At 37.6% G+C, this 16,916-nt stretch overlaps 3 protein-coding genes across 4 annotated transcripts; 1 reads left to right on the top strand and 2 right to left on the bottom strand.

Annotated features, from left to right (window-relative positions):
- The first annotated feature begins 2,194 nt into the window (after positions 1-2,194).
- On the top strand, positions 2,195-11,132 carry LOC149742790 (endothelin-converting enzyme-like 1). Of its 2 annotated transcripts, XM_089893683.1 has the most exons (17): positions 2,203-5,081; positions 5,216-5,400; positions 5,653-5,883; positions 6,074-6,133; positions 6,791-6,916; positions 7,053-7,133; positions 8,163-8,293; positions 8,361-8,472; positions 8,540-8,650; positions 8,703-8,801; positions 8,890-8,967; positions 9,035-9,138; positions 9,221-9,331; positions 9,722-9,789; positions 10,093-10,205; positions 10,503-10,568; positions 10,686-11,132. In XM_089893683.1, exons 1-17 carry the CDS (start codon positions 3,752-3,754, stop codon positions 10,962-10,964), a joined length of 3,285 nt encoding a protein of 1,094 aa, XP_089749809.1. In that variant the 5' UTR covers positions 2,203-3,751; the 3' UTR covers positions 10,965-11,132. The 2 variants fall into 2 exon arrangements, with proteins under 2 accessions (XP_089749810.1, XP_089749809.1); XM_089893684.1 differs by lacking the exon at positions 6,074-6,133 and having other exon boundaries at positions 2,195-5,081.
- A 133-nt stretch (positions 11,133-11,265) lies between these two features.
- On the bottom strand, positions 11,266-13,176 carry LOC149742789 (uncharacterized). Its single transcript, XM_089893770.1, has 4 exons — positions 12,515-13,176; positions 12,200-12,384; positions 11,879-12,008; positions 11,266-11,686 (listed from the first exon to the last, which is right to left on the bottom strand). Exons 1-4 carry the CDS (start codon positions 12,670-12,672, stop codon positions 11,461-11,463), a joined length of 699 nt encoding a protein of 232 aa, XP_089749896.1. The 5' UTR covers positions 12,673-13,176; the 3' UTR covers positions 11,266-11,460.
- Positions 13,177-13,998: 822 nt separating this feature from the next.
- Positions 13,999-15,856, bottom strand: LOC149742788 (lens fiber membrane intrinsic protein-like). Its single transcript, XM_089893787.1, has 3 exons — positions 15,552-15,856; positions 15,214-15,360; positions 13,999-14,453 (listed from the first exon to the last, which is right to left on the bottom strand). The coding sequence occupies exons 1-3, from the start codon at positions 15,733-15,735 to the stop codon at positions 14,281-14,283; spliced, it is 504 nt and encodes a 167-aa protein (XP_089749913.1). The 5' UTR covers positions 15,736-15,856; the 3' UTR covers positions 13,999-14,280.
- Positions 15,857-16,916: the final 1,060 nt, after the last annotated feature.

Raw genomic sequence — 16,916 nt, 5'->3', positions numbered from 1 at the left:
ACTGCACCTTACGTGTGTGAAATTCCCTTTGTAAAAGCAGGTACATCGCCAGTTGTCAAATCTACTCGAGCGTGCACAGAACGCGCATGTTTGCAGTGTCCTACTTTTTAACTGCGGCATCTTTGTTTATGTTCACAATTAATTAACGAATTGGAGGCAGGTATGGTCGATATATCGAACGTTTGAATGGGTGCCAAGGAAACACGAAATCGGCCCACAGGGCTCTTTTGTTTGCAACTTATGTCGCTTTTTCGTCCCTGCCTTTAAGCTTTCTACTGAGCGATATACTAAGCTTGTGACACTGCTCGTGTGGGGATCGATTTTTGGCCACGTGCTACGTGATGCGCCATGCACAATCCATTATGCTTGACTTGATTGGAATTTATGGGCGAAGCGCCGTTACGGCATATTCATGAGACAACGGTCACAGATCGGAAAAAAAAGAAAATTTTCTTAGCCCATATTTAACATTCCTAGCACAGTTGGTATTTTTTTTGTTTTTCATTATTTTCTCCTCAATGAGAAAATAAGGTTTACTCTAAAGCACGAAGTAACGTGGTTAGCGCCCATTCCTACCATGTGGCATAACTTGTAGGTACAAACAAAACATTTCTCATTGCGTCATTGACAATGAATTTCATAACTTCACTATTTGACAAATTAGTGAACATATATGTCGCTGTCCGTATTTGATGAAAAAACTGTCATGAATAAAACTTTGTCATAAAAAGTCCCCGCACAGCGGCACTAAAGAGAAATTTCTAATGAGATTCAACATTTTTATGTCTTCATCTTAACTAAAACAATTTATTTGTTTGCACACTTTACTGTTTACAAAAACATTTTGATGAATTGTAGTAAAGAAATGTAATTAAATTTGGCACAGTGTTTTGGAAGGATTCTAAATTTCGTTCACCAACGACTAATGTTTCTTGTAACAAAAAAAAATAAACGGCATATGGTACAGATATGGTAGTTTGTTTCCCCACAGCGTTATCTGTACGTCTTGTACTTACACTTACCGTTCACTAGATTGCAGAAAAAATGTTTTAACTTTCTACATCGGTTTATGCGGGGCTATTAAGTGTTTTCTTCTGGTTGACACTGTAAGTAAAGTAACTGCAGGTTTCGAATACAATACAGCAGTATTGATTTAAAGAATAATTGTTTTCTACTTAGGAAATGTGGCACCTCTGACTGAATTAAAAATTAATCCCTTCCTGGTTTATGTGCACCGTGTGCCACATATGTGAAGTGAAATTTAAATAAACTTCTGTGCATATTATGATTATGCAATAATTTAACTAGAAGTGCTCCGTCGGAAAAAAATTCATTATGTTGCAATAACGGCTAAAACAGAATTTTTTTACAGCGCATTTAAAACAACCACGATGTCATTTTCCATAACACAATTTTCCATAAAATGATATTATGTCCAAAAAACACCTATACCATTTATCATTGAACCCATTAAAAAACTGTTACGGTGTCTTTTGTCTTGTGATACAAAGTTATCAAGGCGATATACGCAACAGACCCCCCTTTCGAGTCCATGCCATCAATAACTCAATTTCACTAAATTAAAATTTAACGGGACGTCCTGCTGAAGTCAGCAACGTCTGTTAATTAGGTCGTCCACCTTTGTGTATGAATGAGCCATGTGGGACGCCTTGTCAAACATTGTTCATTTTCATAAAGTCCCTTGATTGAGGTGGGAGATAGTTTCGTGGCCAAAGTCTCCTCCCTGCTGTTACTTTTCTAACTGATTCACATGACATGTTCGTGTTTGTGGTCAGTTTTGCGCAAAGATTTTGAAACATATTCCGTTTATTGAAATAAATTTTAGATTTTTAAGGTGCAGTAGTTATTTTTTAGCGTCGTGATAAACTTTGAAAAAATGTTTTAAACCGTCACCGGTTTAATAAAAAAACAGACTGATTTAAAAGCACTATAGGCAAGAAACGTCGTATTTAAACACATTATACAAGTTTTTGAGTTTATTAAAATAAACTGGTGACGCATACGGGCCTTTCTGTCGTTTAAATTTTTATAAATCAGTCGATTTGAGATAAAGCGATTGACTTGGAATTTTTTACAGAATAAAAGTCATGCGTACCGATGTCATCTTAAATAAACTGGAAACTTATCTGATGACGCAATCTTTTCGTTGAATTATGGAAGTTTTATGACGCTGTAGGTGGCATTTAGAAAGTTCATTAAAGAAGAAATTAACATTTCTACAGCGAACATGCAATGTCGGATGTGTTTTCGTCATCCACTTATTGCAATGACTAATGCGAACGCGGGCAACCTATCGTGAATAAAATCTTACTGTGACGCCGGACGTCGCTTGCATCGATTCTGCGTGCTCCCTTTTTACGCGAGAGCCGTCAGGGTGCGATCACTGTTCGACCCCCATCAGTTGACTGGTCGCATTGTATCCGGCGGTGCTATCAGGAAGCTTAGTACAGCCAACGTAGGCAACTTTTAGAACTTGAACAAAATGCTTGGTTTGGCATGGCATGAAAAGAAAGTTTGTGTTGAAGGTTACGGATCGTGTCTTATATGAACCTGCAACCGCTCGCGAAGTGGATTAGGTGTAAGGTAGGGCATTTCTGCACGCGATTTCAACATGTCGTGTCCGCTTATATTACAGTTTAGTTGATAGCGGAGTCAAAATGTATTTCGTTTTAATAATTTTACTCTTGTAAATATTAGTCTATTAATGTTTTCAGTTAAAGTGTTAAAAATAACTTACGAAAACGTATTTCGACAAAATTTGGTGTAACTTTTTAAAAATATGTTGTTCAGTCGAAACTTTCCCTCTGTAAACTTTTTAAGCAATGTGTTCTATATGATTGCAAAGCCGGAGCGAAAAATAGTGCAGTTGAAACTGTGCATATGCAGATAATAAATCGTGCAAGCGTAATTAACTTTTAATTCATGTCAACCAGCGTTATATAGTAAGGTGGTGGAAGATGGGACACCTTTAGCACATAATATCCAAATATTCTAATCGTATTTTAAACATTTAACAACGTTTTATAGGAGTCGTGAAGATACAATTTTAGAATTCGTTGAATTTTTTTGTTTACTACCGAATGGGACGAGAAAATCGAATAAAAATGTCCCATCTTTCCCCACCCTGCTTTATATAAAGTAACTTGGGTAACGTTAAACGTGCTAAGTTTTAACATAATTGCCAGTTAGAGGTTTCCCGTTACGTAGAGGAGAAATTTGGCGTGAAATCAATATCTTTCCCCCAGCAAGAGAAAGGGGTTCGCTGTCTTATATAAATTCGTCATAGAATAAACTTTCGACTCGATCAGTTTTTTTAGTTTCCCTAAATAGTCAATATCAGCCGCCTCTTTACTGATAAACTAGAACCATGAATTTTAATTAAATCTACGGCTCTCCCGGGAACGGTATCGACCCGGGAAAGTGTCCCGCTCGGATGAGGGTTTATGAATGCCCTGCCTAAAACGGTGCTGCGCCCTTCTGCTAATTAACGCGGTTAAATGGCTTGTCAGATTACATTTCTCTGAAGCTGTGACGGTGTTATTTAAATTTAGAAACATTATGTTTGATAAAGATGAGACTAAATGTCAAATTTATTTATGTTCTGATTTTTGCATTTTGTGCTCAAAGATATATTTTATACTGCAGTATTTGATGCATGCCGATTTCTTTGTACAGCGATAGCAATATTATCAGCAATGCAAGTTTTTGATTGAAATATTTTTTCTGAATTATGTATCCTTCAACGATACCCGACATGAGAACTTTCAAAGGAGAAATTAATATGGCGCACGCAGGTTACGACCACCGCCAACCAAGTGATCTTGGTTCAGCATCATTGACAACATTTGTTCCCAACAAGACGGTGGATCAGTCAAATATACTCGTACCGATGAGCGCAAACTCGTCCCCGTACCCGAATAGATCGTCCCAGCGCAATGGAGAGAAACGCACTTGGGCACAGGACGGAGATATTCCCAAACTTCCTCCGGAGATGTCAGATTCCATCGGACAACGTTACCAGCAACACAACGGTCAAAATCCACGACGATCGAACGTCATTCGCATCGATGCAAGAAACCATTCAGATAATCACTTGGATCAGGCAAATGGAGTGAAACGGAAGGCATCTTGCCTGCGCACCAACGTTTCGCCGAACTCTACATCACAGATGCCAAGCGCACTCGGACCAGTGTCGCCACCGGTAGATCACGAACAGCACCGCTACGCTTCTTTGCTCAGAACAAATTCATCGAACCGGTCAGCAGCTTCGAAAGGCCAGCAACCTACAGTTACTTCAGGTCAGAGAGTGCATCAGAAACACAACTCAACTAATGGCAGCTACGGGGGATCACAAATAACAGCTAGTGACACCCTTCCCCGCAACGCCATGTCGCAAGATGCAACTCTGCCGTATGCTCACAGACAAAGGCACGCGTCCATCCCATCGGAAGGAATGCAAGATTACAAAATTGTGTCATCTGCCACCTCACTTACACAACAGGATCAAAAATGCCCATGCAGCAACCTGCAAACCCACAAAAGTGAAGGATCCCGAGTAACTTTCGCTACTGATAAGCAGAAATGCGTGGATCAAGACCAAAAACCGCCCCCATACCAATCAACCGAGAAGACCAACGGAAAACAACCAATCACATTAAAGCCTTGCTCAAATGATGATCACACCGCATCAAGCTCACTTCCCAAAATAGAGAACAAAAATAAAAACCAGAAGAAAAAGAAAAAGAACTATCTTCTATGGATAATACTTGTTCTTACGTTGCTTCTTCTTACAACAGTAAGTTTGTTAATATACTACGCATCACAGATGAAGGATTCAGGCAAAATCTCAGTCACAAACAGCGGTCGAAGCAGAAAGCCAAACGTGACGGTCGAGCCACTGAGTACATTGTTCAGCAGCACACTGTCAAACCAACCTACCGTCACCCGGGTGACTGACCTTCCTGATCGTAGTCAGGATGGGGTTTGCCTTACCGACAGTTGCTTGAAGGCTTCTGCCAGGATTCTTGCCGGTATGGATCGAAGCGTCGATCCCTGCCAAGGTAATTTACATACACTGTTCAATAAAAATTCAGCAACCATTTGTCATTTATGCACATTTTTATATTTTGTATTATAAGTTTTCCGTGTCAACCCAGCAGTACACTCTTTTAAATTTTGCTTTTACTTTTTTTAGACTTCTACTCGTATGCATGTGGTGGCTGGCTATCCGAAAACTATATTGACCCGAGTCGAATGGAGTACGCAGTTGCTACAAAAATCGCGGAAAAAAACGATCGGATTCTTCACGAACTCCTTGTGAGGCCATCTCCACAGCTTCGTGGATTCAGAACTAACAACACATCGCAAGCAGAAGAAAAGGTAGTAACATCATGTACTAAATACAGTCTGTAAATTACAAATGAAGGTCCATAACCGAATAAGTTAGGGAATGCCATCAGTCGTATACGTTTTAAACGCAACTTTCTTATTTTATGTTCCATGAAAAACATAGGTGAAATTAAGCGCAGTTTGCTGGTGATTTATGTATTAATATGTTCACAACAATTGCTCATCTAGTTTGCCTCAAGCAACGCCCCGAGCAACATTCTACGACGTTTCTTATATTTTTAGATAAAGATGTTTTATTATTCTTGCCTCGATCTGCATGAGATTGAAACCCTCGGATCGAAACCTCTGGTCGATCTGATAGTTTCCTTAGGTGGGTGGGCTGCAATGGGAGAAGAAAGCCGATGGAACTTGAATGAACTGATCTATCAAAACCATGGAGTCCTCAGTAATAGTGTCTTCTTCTCGATTAGCGTTAAAATCGACCCCTTCAATGCAAGTCAACATATTCTAATAGTGAGTCAGCGTTTTTTGCCTCTTCCTAAGACCATCATACTTTACTTTAATTTTATTTTAGATCCGTTTTAAATGCGTTTTTTTTTATTAAACTGATGCAGGTATCGCCTTAACGATTTATTAAGTTATCCTACTAATCCAGTTCGTATTTGGACTTTAACGGGTCGATAATTTAACGTTTAATTTGAAGGTGGATCAGCAGGGTTCTTTGACGCTACCGGACAGAATTTTTTACTTTAATGGATATCAGGTTACTCATTTGCTCGTAATTATATTCCGCCATTTATTATCTACACATACCCTGTTAGGATTCTTTTCAATTAAAAAGGAATGAAAACGGTTTGTTTACGAATACATTTTAAATTGTTTTAACCATAGTTGCGGTTGTGACTTGAATTATAGGTAAACTTAATTAAACCACAAGGTTGTTTTGAACAATACTTTCCATTTTCGATTGTTGTTTTGTCGCTAGAACATTCTCTTCACTGCATCTTATTAATATTTCCAACGTTATCGAACCGCTAACATAATTATGTTGTTACGAATGTCAAAGGCCAAGTAACATCTTCTTTTTCTTATAGAATTGCATATGTGGTCTACTAAACAATGCATAAATACAGTAGAGTGGGGAAGACGGGACACTTTTAGCCCATAATAAACAAATATCCTTATCGCGTTTTAAACAATTAACAACGGTCTACACTCTACAGAAATCGAGAGAATAATTTTTTGATTTTGGATGTTCTTTGTTTTCTCCCTATTGGATGAGAAATGCGAATAAAAAGGTGTCCTATCTTCCCCCTCTCTGCTTATTTTGTTTAAGCCATGGTTCTACCTTTTTATATGCATTCTTCTGCTATGCATTATATGTAGGTATTTTAAATAAGTAAACTGAATTTGCATACAGGTTGGAAACCGGATGGAAGGTCATTTTAAGCAGGGCATGAGGTCAATACTTGGACTTATACTTCCTGCACAGAACGTTGAAGCAGTTGTGGATGACGTATACAACTTTGAGAAACGACTTGCAACGGTATGACTTACAAAGGCTTCTTCTATTTTAATTACAAGAGATTCCTATCGAGCGACATCGGGTTATAATTGGGCTGTCTGTTTGATATCATCTGTAGGATTAAATATTTATGACCAATGCTCTGTTATTGCAATAGATCCAAATATCCGTGGAAGACATGAGACGACGTTCGTTTGCTAAGGTTTCTATAAGACGACTAAAAACCTTATGTCCACAGGTAGGTTTTTGTCATCTTATTTGAAAGTTTGTTTTTGATTATTTTAAAAACGTTTGAATTTTTATTTAAACCAAAACACAATAAAGAGGTTATTTGGCAGTGTCAATACTTTCCAAAAGGTCAAATCCGTTGTGTAAAAAAATAGCTTTTTCCCATAGGTATTTAGTTTAGGAATACAAATGTAATGATTAGATGAAATTGATTGGAAACGTGAATATATTCAGCATATTAAGGCTGTTTTCGTTTATCCAGTCAGCGGACATAAATTCGATGTATAAACATGTATATCTGTGACGCGTATGCGAATGAGGCATTGGTGCGTGTGAATGTGGCAAAGATAGTTTTCAGCTTAATTTTATCTTTGCAACCGGACGTAACTTTTCTGTTATTGTTATAACGACATCGGTCTCCATGTCATCCCAACTTCGGTAGAAATGAATTTTCCGTGTCAACGCAAGCCTTCAGTATCGATCACACACGGACCACTTGCTCTCAATCAATACGATCAGTTGGGCCACACTGAAGGTCTAAGTGTATCTCACCGACACACAGAACTAATTATTGACTCGCGGATAAAATACCCTCCCGTGCTGATCCGATTAGGATAGGAATCGGCCCTACTTGATTTGATTTCTCTCAAAACTCAATACAATTTTATTGCATAACTTCAACTGGCGCGCGTATACAGAACTTTTCTGGTCTTCTTAGGGCGGAAAGTTGAATCATCCAGCATTTAGAAAAGCTTTCTATATTTCAACTATACAATGTCAGGGCCCGTGCATCCCTAATTAATTCTGCACATGCTCACCGAGCAAATAAGGTTATTTGCCGGGCCGTCAATAAATTTTCCATGACGTAAAACCTATAATAGATTTTCCGGGCCTTTTCTGTATCACGCGTTGCGGGAGAAATGAGATTATGGTTTTAGAGTTGGCACTGGCATCCTTTTCCTAAATAAAGCCAGCACATACAGCCGAAAATAATAAAAATGAAACATTTTTTGCACTGTTTAGTAATTATTTTTTTTAGGTTGAATGGTTCCGGTTGTTACAACGAATTCTCACGAAGAAGCAACTGAGACTTGACACTGAGGTTATAGTGGTTGGGCCTCAGTACTTTTTCTCAAACCTATCTCGGCTTATACACAATTCCTCAAAAGAGTAAGCAAAAACACATTTGTGTTAAGTAGAAGCGTGGGAACAATTAAATATGTTATGCTTCTTGCAGTACGCTTCAGAATTACATGATGTGGCGAGTTGTATTCTCTCAACTCTCCAGACTTTCTCTACCTTTCCGGCGAGCCGCAGAAAGTCTGACATACAGTGTTTATGGGATAAAGGTGATAGTCATATAGCCTACCCCAGCACGTCTAAAAAATCATAGCGAAAACAATTGTATTTTTGCAGGGTGTTATACCAAGGTGGCAAGAATGCTTGAAATATGCAAAGCAACAATTTTCAACGGCCCTTGGGATTATGTTTGCAAAAGAAACATTTACACCTGCAATGAAAAAAGATGTAAGTAAAAAAAGTTAATGTAGGTACTTTTGTAACGTATCTTTTGTAAAAGGTGCGTCACTTAGCCTCGTACATTAAAGAAGCATTCAGACGCAACTTGAAATCAATTCAGTGGCTTGACCGACCTTCCAAAGTCGCATTATCAAAGCAGGTATATATTTAAACGCAGTTCAATGCATAACAACTCACGCAAGTACAAGCTGTCGAATATCCCACTTACACTCGCACACATTTTGCAGCTGGACAGAATCTCTGTAAAAATTGGCTACCGAAACAAATATAAGGAATCTCCGGAACTTCTTGATAAGTTGTACTCGGTAAAGCTTACTCTTGTTATAATTACCGAATAAATGCAAAACTAAATCGTTTTAACTTTTAACGCAGTTTGACGTTCAACCGTATACTTTCTTTGAAAACTACAGACGAAGTGTTAAAGCCAAAATTGATCTTTCTGCTGGAAAGTTAGCAAGCGATGTTGACTATACAGAGTACGTACGTTTACTGTATGATTGCATTTACTATATCTTTGCCTTTTAATATTCTCTATATTACTTGATTCGATTTCTAAAGGTGGCAACGCCCATATTTTGAAGCAAACGCTTATTTCTCTGAACAGCGAAAACACATGATTTTTCCTGCTGGATTTCTGCAGTCGCCATTCTACATTAAGGATGCTCCTCGGTTAGTTACACCACACAGATACTTAATTTATGTTTTAATTATTGGATTACCATTAGCGTCTAAATCCCATATTCCCCATCGTGTTTTAAACAATTACCTATATGTATTTAAGAGTCGCGTCGCAGGGATTGAACAATATCAATAGAGACAAAACATGCCCCATTTTACCCTCTTACTGTAACTCAAAACACATACAAGAGTATAAAATAAAGTAAATATGCTAACTCTTGAATGTTTTAGAGAAATTGCATTAGTAATTCGTAATTTAAAGTTAAAATCTTAATTACAATTAATCCCTTTAAAATTTTGCAACAACTGTAATTCCAAAGAACTGTAACCGAAAACAAGTTACACGTACAAACACTTTCTTAATTTAAATTTGTTTTGAAGTGTTGTCAACTTTGGAGCGGTTGGTTCTACCATCGGTCACGAGTTAATTCACGGGTTCGATGATATCGGTAAGAAAGATATGTATTTGCAGTAATGCGACTTGCGAAAAGACCATCTTTTTAAGACATCTTTTAATTGCCGATTTTAATTAGTTCAGCATATATCTGTATGCACATTATTATCCCTTTGAATATTTTTTTGTAATTATAAATCATGACATCAAGATATTTGGTGGTTATAGTTATAACGGTCGATGGTTTGGTTTTGTTCATGCGTATCATAGGCTATACACTGTTTTTACATCTAAATGTTGTCTTCGTTATTGTGACCGAAAAGACAAATAAAGCCATGATTTATTTTTATGTTTATAGTAAATCGCTTTAACGACGATGGAAGTGTGAAGGATTGGTGGACTACCCAAGTATTAGTGAACTACTCGCAACAGGCTGACTGTGTTACACAAACTTACAACCGTTACAGTAACGTAAGTAAATGATACTTATGTCTTACCCGCATCCTACTATACAATAGGGTGGGGGAAGATGGGACACTTTTTTACTCTATTTTCTCGTCCCATTTAGTAGTAAACGAAGAACATTCAACGAATTATAAATCTATATCCCCACGACTCCCGTACCGTAGACCGTTCTTAAATGTTTAAAACAACATCAGGATATTTGGATATTATGTGCTAAAGGTGTCCCGTATTCCCAGCCTTCTGTATAAGATATACTGTTAACGTTCCTTTATTACAAGCAAGTGAATTTACCTGCTATTTCAGTTTATCGGTGCTTCTTCTGAGAAGGAAAACATTGCGGATATGGCTGGAGTTAAACTTTCGTACAAGGTTAGCTTAATGTTTGAAAGTCTAAATAATTGTTACTTTTGGATATTAAACTCATATGCTGCCACATGGATTGTCGTTCTTAGAGTGAATAAAGCTGTTTATTATTATTATTGACAGGCATATCAGTTATGGAAACAAAGCCAACAAAAAATGTCAAGTTTTCGCGACGTTCTACCAGGCTTGTCTCTTTCAAACGACCAAGTCTTCTTCGTTAGCTACGCACAGTCGTGGTGCAACAAGCGTGTTGGAGTCTCTCAGCCTAATCTCTCTGGTGCGCATGCGCCTGAAAAGTACCGCGTCATCGGCAGTTTGTCGCAATTCCAAAAGTTTTCCGATGTTTTCTCTTGCGAGCCAGGTCGTCCTATGAACCCTGTACAAAAGTGTTCTGTATGGTGAACAACTATGACGATGCAAACTTACACTAATATGTCCATAATTGTAACTTTGCAAGGTCGTCTATAATCTGTAATGTGAAAACAATCCTGTACCATTTGCTTGTGTATTTTACCATCGACATTCTTAGTTGCTTATTTACTTTAAGTCCCAATAAATAAACGAACGTTGTTCCTCGTACTGTTTATTTTACAATCCAAATAATACACTTTACCACAGCGTATGCTTATATTACTAATGACCCTGGGTTAAGTGGCGCAATAACAGTGTAAGAATAAACTATCTGTGGCCGCACAAAGGGCTTGAGCGAAACTTCGTCAATAGAGTTAACTTCGATCGCTATAGTGAGAGCGGATATTAAAAAGTTACAGTGATATGAGGATGGGGTGCAACAACAGAGATATAAGTGCACAAAAGGACTGAAAAAGACTGCACTTATAATACAAAGACCTAAACACTATACACATACACTTTGACGGGATATTAATAATCACGCATTCTACCGAGGCTCGTTTCGTATGTTAAGTTTTGAGTTTCTTGTTTTAGCTTGCTGTTGCGCATAGGGTCTGTTAGCAGCTTCTGCATCGTAATGCACGGGACGAGGCGCTCCTGCCGCTGCTGGGTTGACGATGTTCATTCGTTGACTTATGCAGCAAACACTGACAAGTCCCAAATACACCAACAGTCCACCGACAAGGACGAAAAAGGCAATTACCAGTGGATTCCTGTAATCACGTAATAATAATTTATTACTTCGTTTTCTGACCTACATACGCGCGGCATTTAATTTCGCCCAATCAATAAAGCTACAAAGCGAATAGTTGTGCATCAGACATGTACTCAACTATATGTATATATTTAGCAATATGCATATAACAGCTTTATGGTGTACTTTGATTACTATTCTAGCCGATTACCCGAAGTCGTTAAATGAGGTAATGGACACCGACTTTTTGGTTGTAGTGCTACGGTTCGTTGTTTTCTTCAAAGTCGTCGTCGTTGTTGTAGAGGCCGACACCGATGTCTCTGGCCTTGTAGAGGACAGTTCTATATCATTTAACAAAGAAAATAGTAGGGCGGAGAAGATGGGACACCTTATTATATTTTCTCGACCCATTTGGGAGTACACAAAAACATTCTAAGAATTGTAATACCGTATCGTTATTAAATGTCCCGTCGTTCCCCACTGTACCATATATTAAATTCTGATATTTCTAAAAATATTATTTTTTAAATACCGGTCGTTGTCATTCTTGTTACTAATTCGGAAGTTGTTAAACGGGGTGTCGTAACTCGGGTCAAGGGTCGTGTGATTCCCAAGCATATCGCATTAATGTCGTCAGAACTGTCGATACATACATCATTCCCGCCGCACAATTGCGCTTCGTCGAAGCAGAAAGATTCGTCTCTGCACATCAAGTATCTAAATACGATTGGTTTTTAAGTAATGTCCACGTACTTGTAAATTAAGATTTAAATAAGTTTTTTTTTTTTTTTGAGAAAAAATTGTCGAACGTTATCTATTATTCCAATTTGCTCATGCGCGCTCTCACCCGGTTGGACAACGCTCGTTGTAATTCGGCCAGAATTCTTTCAGTAACTCAACGTATTCCGGTGATGGAGTTGTCCGTGCTACCAACTGTTGGCGGCCCTGAGCGGCCAGACAGATGAAGTTCAAACTGAAAACTAAGACTTTAAATACGCACCTCATGCTGAATAAAATACTAAGTAAACGCTCATGTAATTTACATTGAACAATAATGTTGCTATACGGGTATGTGTTTCTTTATATAATATCCCACGAACGTTGTATCGAATCTAAGTGGGATTAGACTTGTTGATAACACTTCGCAAACGAACAACGCACTTTCAAGACAGTAATCCGTAACTCCAAGACAATATACATTGCTTGTTTTTTACTTCAACTGTAAATAATCCTAAGTACAAACAAAGTTTCTGGCACGAAAACAGCATTCGTCCAAAACTTGATACATTTTGACACATACAGAATTTTGCTACGAAATGAAATGCTACGGTTTAAATGACAAACACCGTTTTAACTCCATTTTCGCTATGCTGTACCAGCAACGAATTTCCCCTGTGATTATAAACCGCCGCAAAATTGGTGGAACTACCTTCACGTAGCGATAACTTTTATGCTAAATCATAATGAATTTCTGGTACGTCCGGTTTATAAATCATAGCCATCGATCACCTGAAGTTTCGACGTTCCTCAAGTTGGTTAACCACACAAGGAGGCGAGCTGTATTTATAACAACCATATATATACGAGCACACTTGAATTTAATAAAATTATGCGTCACAAATTTTATGACCACCCTTCTTTAAAATATGGTATTGTTTGTTTTATAATGCTCGGGTCATTTATAGCTTTTGAATTCATTTTTTTTTATTTTAAAGTTGTGGTCAAGACATGTTTATTGTTTTGAAAGTTACAACCTGGAAAAACAATGTCACAACTCGACACGGATCAAACGAATTTATGCCTTCAGTTCCGGGGTTGCGTAAATTTCAAGGATTCTCGAAATTTCAAGTAGATTACGTTCGTAATTTCTTCCCACACTGGGGGAGCGTGATGTGTCGTTTCCATGGCAATCAATGACTCATGCAGGAGTGGGACTTTACGTCATAATTATCGTTTCCTCGGAGCCAGCAAAGCGTAACGCAAGCGGCGATTAATCACACCAAATTGTTTTGATAACAGGGTAAACCGACGACGACCCGCAATCATTGGCAATCAATGTGGGGGTCTATACTTCACTCGTGGCTATATCGGCTATTGAAACCTCTTATATTACAGTGTTATCTTGAACTTGAGAGAACTCATAATAATCAAGTCGGTTGTTATTGTGGCTGTTATCTTCATAAAAAAATCAGTCAATTGTTATTGTGTTTCAACATCTATATTGACCTGTTGATTTTTATTCCACGTTTATATATACCTGTTTGTGGCAAATATGCTAATGTATGGAATACATAACCTTACTTAAAACAACCTTTACCGTTAAAACTGTAATCTGTTTTATTACAATTTATTTATAATGAAACTACAGCATTTTTGTAGTGAATAGCTACGTACATTGGCAGTACAAAATTAAAGCACATTTCGCGTGTAAATGTTCACGATCATTGTACAAGTACAAGAGTTCTACTTATAATTTGGTAAATATATGTATAAGCAACAAGTATTTGGTTAGGATTTGTTATTTAGAACTGATTGTAAAATCTGTATCAAATGTTTGGTTAGAAAAACATTTGAAACATTTTTCTTTCGATCAGTTTAATAGGTACGCTTGCCCTAGACATATTCAAATTTACGGTCTTTCGACAGAAAGGCGAACGGAACCACCAGCAAATGGATGATAAGTGAAGCCCATGCCAACCACAGAGAGTAGCCGAATACCTCGACAGCAGCTAGCTTTGGTCTGCTCTCTCCAGTGTATACCGCGCAAGCTACCAGCAGGAAAACGCCTGTACCAGAACAAAGATAAATTTTGACTTGACATATCTTTTGCATTGCAGTCCGAATTATTGATTAGTTATAACCCCAGCAAGCAGAACGATCGATCAGTGTTAGTTCCTGCCTGGCATCGCTGCTTCCAAAAACATGTTTAATAAAAAATATTATCGGTCAATCACATGCGCAAATAGTTACTGACAAGCGTGGTGTATGAACCTCCACTGTCGCACCCCATTAGGCAGCAATTTTAAAGATTTTGAGCCAGTGTTTTAGTTTCACTTGCTTTTAATCTACATACTACTTCAACCTATACGATCATGGACAATACACTTTTGTAGAAAGTCTTAAAGAAAACGTATAACTAATATGTTTATATGTACAGTATATAGTAGGGTGGGGGAAGATGGGACACCTTTGACACATAGTAACCGAATTTCCTGATCGTGTTTTAAACAATAAACAAAGGTCTATGGGAGCCGTTAGGATAACTTTTTATAAAAAATCGGTAACTGTTTGTTTACTATTAAATTGGAGGAGAAAATAGATTGAAAAGGTGTACCATCTTACCCCATCTTACTATAGGTTGGGGAAAATGGTCAATGTTTTTATCCTCTTTTATTATCACGTTTTGTATAAAAAATAATATTTAAGGATTTCTATAACGGTATATTTACGATCCTAAAAGAGCGCTGGTGTTTGTTAAAATAAAATTACGATTAGAAAACATTGGCTATTTTATGCTTTTCTATATGTACGTTTAGGAGTATTGACCTGAGAGTATATAAAGTATTCCTGCGTACAAATGACATTTACTTGTTCCTTTCCCACATGCATTTAAGAGGTTCACGATCAAACCGAGGAAAGAACAAATACATCCCATGATAAGAAAGGCTTGTGTTGCTTGTACGTAAGGCTCATCTAGAAATAAAATTACTTTGTAAATGCTTTGTCGAATGAAATGTTTAAAAACTAAATAGTAGAAAATGGCGGTAGGTGGTGCGCGGTGACATTTTTAACAGTTTTTGTGTTACTAAAGAGAGAATATGCGGTAGGTTTCGGTCACAATTAGAGGTATTCGGTCAAATGTTAATCCCTTAAAATATCCTTACATCTAGTTGTTGAAGTGATGCAAAATTCCCGTCCACCAATCAAACATGATTCGAACAATCCATTCTGACGACCTGTAGAAGTGTCCCAGCGCCACCTTGTGGTGGCGAGAGCGATAATGGCAAAAGACAAACCTGCGATACCAATAAAAAAACCTGTGGTGGCAAAGAACGTCCCGCGATTCATATTACCGAGTAAATAGTCCTGTGAGTCTAAAACATAAATAAAAAAAATAAAAAAAATAATCGAGATGAAGATGTCATATACTATAGGTAACACTTTTCCACTATACTTCTACTATTTGAGATATCGTATACCATTAATCTATTTCGTTTGTAACCTGACTAGAAAAGGTTTAACTGACATCATAACTTTCTTCAGCTTCACGTTAGTAAGGGTATACCAGAGAACTGATCACCCTCAAACAACGCACCCACGCCTACGTTGAATCGCGAGTAAAAAGCTAAGTTGGGAGTATTAGAAACTTTGTCAAGCGTACAGAAGAATGCAAGACAACGCAACAGTGATTTGGTGAAGCGAGACGAACGAAGGGTTTGTGTCATGTCAAACCAACGAAGCGTGGGCTTTTTGAGCCAGTTCTTAAGGGTAAGCGAATGTCAGACTATTTCTCCTTCTCTTGCGTAACTTTACAGGTCTAATACAAGTTGAGTTGAATACAATATGTACACTACATAATAGAACGGAGAATCTCAATAAAGATGGTATTTTCATAACGTTGCTTTCTCGGGTTTCGCTTACAAATTGTCAACAACATGGCCTACCAGAGATAACAGACCATGTCAACACATTACCCGATAAATATTTTGCTAAGGTATTCGAACAATACATCTTTGTTAATGCATATAAAATGTCCTATTGGTACATTTTTTATACACAAGATAAAGTCATCGATATGTATTGTCTGCCACCGTCCTTGTTCAAGGTGTAATATATTATAATATAACATTGTATAAAAAGAACAGCATGCGGCTATTGAATTAGTCCATGTTTCAACGAGAAACTTTGTTGAATAATGAATACGGGTTAAATGTGATGGAAATTCGCCAGAGATCCCTGATGTTTTACCTTTTTCTTTTGTACGTTTATTTTCACGCCTACTCATGCATATCTAGCTTGCAAAGTTTACAGCCTTGTGATCAATCCTAAGTTGGTATAGAGTCCCTTTTTGGGCACGTAAGCTCCATATAGATTTGTTATCGTCGAACAGTTGTTCTTGTTCTTTGTGATGATTAGCTTTTCCATGTATTTTAATTCCCAATTTCCTTATAGGTTTAAATCTCTTGACTGAAATCAATTCATAATATAAATTAATGAAAATTAAACAAGCATATAGATTTGAAACCGCA

The sequence above is a fragment of the Ciona robusta genome, chromosome 1 (genome assembly GCF_009617815.1).
Source record: "Ciona robusta chromosome 1, ASM961781v2".
Taxonomy (NCBI): Eukaryota; Metazoa; Chordata; class Ascidiacea; order Phlebobranchia; family Cionidae; genus Ciona; species Ciona robusta.
The sequence above is the reverse complement of the archived record's forward strand: the minus strand, read 5'-3'. Positions and strand labels throughout refer to the sequence as shown.

Coding starts and splice junctions, on each gene's coding strand:
- LOC149742789 (XM_089893770.1), bottom strand. CDS start 12,672: ATGAGGTGCGTATTTAAAGTCTTAGTTTTCAGTTTGAACTTCATCTGT. Junction 12,385..12,514: donor AACGAGCGTTGTCCAACCGG/GTGAGAGCGCGC, acceptor AATCGTATTTAG/ATACTTGATGTGCAGAGACG. Junction 12,009..12,199: donor AACAAGAATGACAACGACCG/GTATTTAAAAAA, acceptor TAAATGATATAG/AACTGTCCTCTACAAGGCCA.
- LOC149742790 (XM_089893683.1), top strand. CDS start 3,752: ATGTATCCTTCAACGATACCCGACATGAGAACTTTCAAAGGAGAAATT. Junction 5,082..5,215: donor AAGCGTCGATCCCTGCCAAG/GTAATTTACATA, acceptor TACTTTTTTTAG/ACTTCTACTCGTATGCATGT. Junction 7,134..8,162: donor TAAAAACCTTATGTCCACAG/GTAGGTTTTTGT, acceptor TATTTTTTTTAG/GTTGAATGGTTCCGGTTGTT.
- LOC149742788 (XM_089893787.1), bottom strand. CDS start 15,735: ATGAATCGCGGGACGTTCTTTGCCACCACAGGTTTTTTTATTGGTATC. Junction 15,361..15,551: donor CATCACTTCAACAACTAGAT/GTAAGGATATTT, acceptor TTTTATTTCTAG/ATGAGCCTTACGTACAAGCA. Junction 14,454..15,213: donor AATACTTTATATACTCTCAG/GTCAATACTCCT, acceptor GTTCTGGTACAG/GCGTTTTCCTGCTGGTAGCT.